Source organism: Eptatretus burgeri, chromosome 16 (assembly GCF_056783735.1).
Source record: "Eptatretus burgeri isolate ZD-2024b chromosome 16, Ebu_testis_v1, whole genome shotgun sequence".
Taxonomy (NCBI): domain Eukaryota; kingdom Metazoa; phylum Chordata; class Myxini; order Myxiniformes; family Myxinidae; genus Eptatretus; species Eptatretus burgeri.
The window spans coordinates 30,068,488-30,074,557 of NC_140976.1; the positions used below are offsets into that span (position 1 = coordinate 30,068,488).

General features: G+C 44.3%; 1 protein-coding gene across 10 annotated transcripts in view; it reads left to right on the forward strand.

Annotated features, from left to right (window-relative positions):
- LOC147010801 (nuclear receptor corepressor 1-like) overlaps positions 1 to 3,316 on the forward strand; it is a 235,638-nt gene extending 232,322 nt beyond the window's left edge. For all 10 annotated transcript variants that reach the window (XM_085858629.1, XM_085858622.1, XM_085858626.1 and 7 more), the window contains 2 exons: positions 546 to 785; positions 1,205 to 3,316. In XM_085858629.1, coding sequence (XP_085714755.1) covers positions 546 to 785; positions 1,205 to 1,389 — 425 coding nt within the window. In that variant the 3' untranslated portion in view covers positions 1,390 to 3,316. The remainder of the gene's footprint in view (positions 1 to 545; positions 786 to 1,204) is intronic.
- Positions 3,317 to 6,070: the final 2,754 nt, after the last annotated feature.

Here is a 6,070-nt window from a genome sequence, read left to right on the forward strand (position 1 = left end):
TCCAACTTCACCCAACCTTTATTCATCTTCTTAACTTTCCATCTTTCATGGCATCCCAGCCTTCACCTTTTTGACTAACCACATTTTAGCCTCCACCAACCACCGCTATGGTCTCCGCCAACCACCACCATGGCCTCCGCAAACCACCACCATGTCCTCGGCCTCCACCAACCACGACCTCTGCCTCCATGAGCCACCACCTCCCCCAACCTTCTGCGTTTCCTCACTTGTCCCTCCCCCATATCATTCTTCACCTCACCACCCCTCCTCCCACATTCTTCCCCTTATTTCCCCCTCACTTTCTTAGCCTGTCAATCCCCCCCAACCATACCACTTTGTGCTCTCCCCTCCCCATTGCCACACAATATGCATATACATATGCTTGCATGCACCAGTTATACTTTGTTTCTCTCATGTGTACATTAAAAGTTATAAAACTTCAAAGTTTCACAAGGCCTTTGTGGACACCCTGTATTATATGTGAAATATTCTTTCTTCTCCACCTAATCTTGTTTGCTTTATTATCATTTTTCCCCCCTCTCCAGCTTCAAGTAAAATTAAGGTTGTGGGAGGAAAGACAGGAGGTCGAAAGTCACGGTCTCCTGCGTGTGTGGATCCCTCATCAGCCCCCTCTCCTTCGTTAGGGGGTTCACCTCCAATGACAGCCCCTCAAGAGACCGTTTGTGATGGATCCCAATGCCCAATATCACCTTCCCAAGACCAGAGGCTCTCTGGTGGCCAGATCACAACCACCAGCACGTGGGATGACTCGTCAATCACTGCTGGTAATGAGAAGCTCTTTTGTCATCGGGCCTAGGGATTTAGGGAGGAAACGGTCACTGATATTGATATGAATTTCACCTGCTGCTGCGAAGACCCAGCTGAGCATTTTCCATCGCATTGCATTTGTGCTTTGTACCCACTAGACTCTGGGATTCTCCAAAAATAATACTGGAGAGATTTATTTTGACCAACTCAATTACTCCTTTGTACTGCTCAATTTTGTCTACCGATGCACAGTCAATACTAGATGTAATGAACGTTTTCTAAAATGTATTTCAACCAGTTCCACGACGTTTAATCCAATTTTGTAATCCTTTAATTGACAATCTTGCTCACGTGATGTTGAGTTGCTGAGAAGTAGAGCCTGGTTAAGGATGTCGCCTTGCCTGAATTTTTTTTCTTTCTTGCTGTCCTTGTGCAGGTTCTACTCAGTTTCCCTACAACGCGCTAATGATGCGGACGGCCGGCCCTGTGGCGTCTCCTTCAGGCCCGGCCGCCGGTCCACCCACACAAGCCCCATCGCCCGGCCAGCGGTGTACGGCTGAATGTGAGAAGATGGCGCCCCTGCTATGCAAGGAGTACGACGAGATCACAGACTCTGATTGAGCTTATTTTGGCATGGAGCGACATTCATGCTCATTCCGCTGTCATCAAACCCGAAGCCTTCAGACCCAAGGCCGTGAAAACCCGATGAAAAAACTTAATCGGCTGTCGGAGAATTCCTGGGAGCTGAGCGTGCATGCCGCCGAGCAACCATTCCCTCACCCCTCGGCGAGGCGCTGAAAGGGCCCGCCGTTCGGTGTGACATGCCAGGGTGAAGATCCTAGGTGGCTAGAATGTGTGTAAATGGGTTGTTTGGATTTTGTAACTGCTGTACAGAACGAGGCTCTTAATGATGGATGCACTGCGCAACAGAAACGGCGACTCCTCCCAAGGCCATGCGTACCTTGTTTTATAGCCCCGTGTAAGCTTTTCGAAACGAAGTGAGAGCGCACAGTTGATTTGAAAACACTGAAGCCATGTAAATATGTTCATAGCACCATCACTCGCAATCTCGATTGGAGAATTTTTTCACGACGTTCAAGTTTCGCTATTAATTGAGACGTGCAGAGCATTTCTTCATCCGTCGAGTTCGGTGGCGACGTTAAAGCGCCGCTCGATCGCTAGCTTCTCTTTTCTCTTCAAAAAGAAAAAAAAAAAGGAAAGACCAAAGTGATGGGTATGAAGTTGAACAAATTGGCGTGGATATTTTTTATTTTGTATTTCGTTTTCACCTCTTGTTTGTTTTTCCACTTCTCAAGACTCTCTTGAAATCCTTTCCCAAAATCTTAACTCTATCAGTTTTCAGGTTGTCATCTTTTATTTTATTTTGTTTGACACCCTTTTAACCAAAGTTGTTTTTAAGTAGTTTTTTTTTTTTTTTAAATACATATATATTATTTTCCCTTTGACTGATGCTCACAATGAAGAAATGGCACACTGCTTTGAAGGATAGCCTCCGACGTATCGGAAGAGTATTGTGGCCCGTTTCTGGTCGACGTTGTCATACCTGTTGGGTTCTGGGGTGAATGGGTGGGTGGGTCGTGAGGGTTGAGGGATGGGTCGTATTTTTCCTCCAAATCCTCACGCCGTGCCGAGGTGTGCAGTAAAAAGATGTCCGTGGCCTTATCAGGTCAGATGTAAACGCTGACACTTCTCCTAATGTTGTTGCATTGTTCGTGGCCTCCTGGTTTGGCGCGAGGCATTTTTCCAACCCTCCCTCCGGCGCGCAAGTTCCGCCAGGTGAACGCAGACCTTCTGCAGCCCGGTCCGCCGCATATCCCAAAGTTCAGGGTCTTTGAGTATCGAGCGACAATAGTCAAGCTTCTCAATAATAGTGCCTCTCGCTGCGATGTAAACGTCACGCGTTTTTGTACCGACCTGCACAGGATTTGCAACCATTGTCTTGTAACGAAAGCCCTTTGTCGTTTATTCCCATGATCCTCTGCACATTGTTTTGGATGTTTCGGATCGATTTGTTGATTCGTCACTGTTACGGGCGTTTTCAAGTTCGTTTTTATTTCTTTTGGATGTTTGCATTTCTGTAAGAATTCTAGAATACTTGTTTTACTTTTCACGTTGTAGTTCAAACTTTTTATTGCTTTTGCATTTTCTATTGTTTTTCCCCAACGGGCTCTCAAAGGGTTTTGACAATACATGCGCCGATGCATAATTTCGACCACGTTTGTACAATGCCTTTGTACATAGTTACCGTGTGTTTACACGTCTTATAAATATCTTTAAAGAAAATTAAGGCTCAGACACTTTGAGAAAGACAATCGGTCTGCAGCTTCCTCCCCTTTGTTTCTCCGCATCCATGGCTGAATACACGTCGGAGTTTCTTTCCGAGATGCAGGTATTCGTCCATCGTGTGCACCCCTTTTACACAGATGTTAGGCATTTGCTTTGTTCGGTTTGTTTGCCAAACTTGTTACATTCATGGATGTTTTACTTTTTTCAGTCCATCACCAAATAAAGTTCTTGATAAACCCTGCATGAAGCTCGGAATCATTTTGTGGAGAGACTTGGGAGGGGGGAGGGGGGCAGAAGGGGGGGTGAGTAAGGGGAGCATGGGAGTAATGTTCATGTGGTGGAGTTAATGAAATGGATATGAATTGAATAGCAGTGTGTTTTGAAATCGGGCTCACCATCAGACACGACTTCTTCTTGGCCAACCACATCGCAAAGCTAGCCTCTCAAGGAAGGACCACCGTTTCTGCATTGCTCCATCCGTATTAATCCTGAGCATGTTCTTATCCAATTGGAGACGCCACAGTGCAGCAAAGTCCAATCTTTGCTTAAGAAGAGACATGACAGTTTAGTGTCCCCTCTGGTTTACGTTGATATGTATGAATAAGCAAATACATTCCACTGGAAAAAGTGGGTTTGTGTTCGGTGAAAGACGTCTCGATTCTTCAGGGTAGATTTTAATATTTTGAAGATTCTTCTCTTGTCATTGTACTGACAAAGCAGCATTGAGATTTGGGTTGATTGGTGAATAACTTGTTTATTTCTCCAGTGGCTGATGAGAGGGTTCAAGTTGTTCTCTCTGATCTCCAATCTGCAGTGGCAAGTGTGATGACCTCTGAACATGAAGTTCAAGGAGACCTTCATCCTGTTGTAGATTTAGAGACTGATGCAAGGAAAGAAGAAAATGATTTCAAGGAGATGGTGCTACCTACCCTTTAACCACAGTCCCATGGAAAAGGAAGCTTAATGCACCCAACTTCTCTCTCAGGTTCTTCAAAGACCCTGATACGAATCGCTTCGAGCACTTGTTGGAGCATCAGGATCATCGGCTGACAGCAATACATTCACGTCACATCCAATGTAATGGAATTAAAGAAAACGTTCACATGAATAACGAGAAGGGCACTGGGTGGAGCGCATACCTCCGCCACCTAATGCCTGATTCACGAGAACTTATCAGGCCCAATACATTTTTTAAATATCATGCTATATATTATACAGTACTATATTGTTTTTGGCCCTATCTCTCAAAGGTGAAGAATTACTTAAAAAAACTAAATAATTCTCATATACAGATATAGATTCGGATCTTCACCAAAATCGAAACAATTCGTCCTTGCCACACACCCAACCTGTCCACCAAGTTTTGTTCGCATCCATCCAGAACTTTTTGACATATCTTGCTATATATTAGTTTAGCCCTATCCCTCAATGGTGAAGAATCACTTAAAAATTATCAGATCCGGATCTTCACCAGAATCGAAGAAATTCTTCCATGTCACACCCTCAACATGTCCACCAAGTTTCATCCAAATCCACCTGCAACTTTTTGAGAAATCCTGCACATAAACATACAGAGAGGGGTGAAAATATAACCTCCTTCACCTTTGGTGGTGGAGGTAAAAATGGGGCAAGATGGTGATGCAAGCATCTCCTTTATTAGATGCCAAGGGGGATAATGAGGACCTGATACTTAAGGTGGTTTCAAACAGGTACCAAAGTAAAACATTCCATTCATTTGACATTTTCTATTTCTAACTACCTTGTAGAATTTGACAACAGATGGTAAATTTGTCATTGCAGGTTCCTGTATTTAACTATTGTGTTTGGCTGGGAGAGGTACGCTTCTGTTCAAGGCATGTTCAGTTACTTGTCCTCCACGGCATGAATAAATATGGTTGCCAGCATCGAGTAAGCTACCAGTAGTCTGGCCATTGCTGCAGATATCCAGCACCTCTCCACTGCCCCCCCCCATCCCTCTGTCAACCCCCACTCCTTCCATGACTGTCCAAACTATAAGAATACTATCACAGCATAATCATACTATATGCATCATGCAGTGTGTGTTGTATGTTGTTTGTGTGTGACTGATTTGTATGCACTTATAAATCGCTGGGTGGCGTGAGTTGGAACTTGGTGGTTGTATTTGGCTTGTGCCTGGGAAGGTTTTAGGTGTTACAAAATTCATAGTCCTGGAGGTTCGTGAAGGGAGGGGTATTGGGGGGGGGCTGGGGGGACATAAATTCTCGATGTAAATGTGTATCATGAAGCACTGCTCCCAGTGGGAGAGTGTATTCCAAGTCCCAGCATTTTTGGTTCATGAGCGCCAGCCAGAGTGACCACTATATTCGTTATGTCTTTGTGTCTGTCTGTCTGTCTGTGTGTCTGTCCAGAGCATAACTCTGTGCACTTTGATCCGATCTTGATGAAACTTGGTTATGTGTTCGATATCAATGTCTAGTTGTGTTTTCCTGGATGAGCGCATGGCTACGCCAATTGTGGGCAGAGCCACGCCCAAAAAATAGCCATTTTTAGGGGGTCGTCAGATTAAAAATCTCTCTTCTCCGAGGGAATTTACTGAATGGAATGGGTTCTTCGGTATTTGAATAGCAAAATGAATTATATAAAACTTGTCGTCCGATTTTTCATTTTCGTCCCAAGGTCAAGGTCACAAGGTCACGAACTTAGAAAATTGCGAATTTTGACATAAAAATCATACGACCGCCCAAACATTGAGAGCTCAGATGACAATATTTTTTATGCATAATCTTGAGGTCATTCCCCACCTAAAGTCTTCAAACCATTTTGCTCCATCTCGAACACCTTGCCCGTGGCGTCCCCTACAAGTTTGTTTTTACGCTGATTTCATCAAAGTATGGATAATCCGAGGAGTGCGAAATGCCATATAGCCTATATGATGTTGTATTGTTCCTGGAATGTTCCAGAGGAAGTTTTGCACCAAAGGTCATAATCCTTGACCTTTGACCTTTGAGGCCAC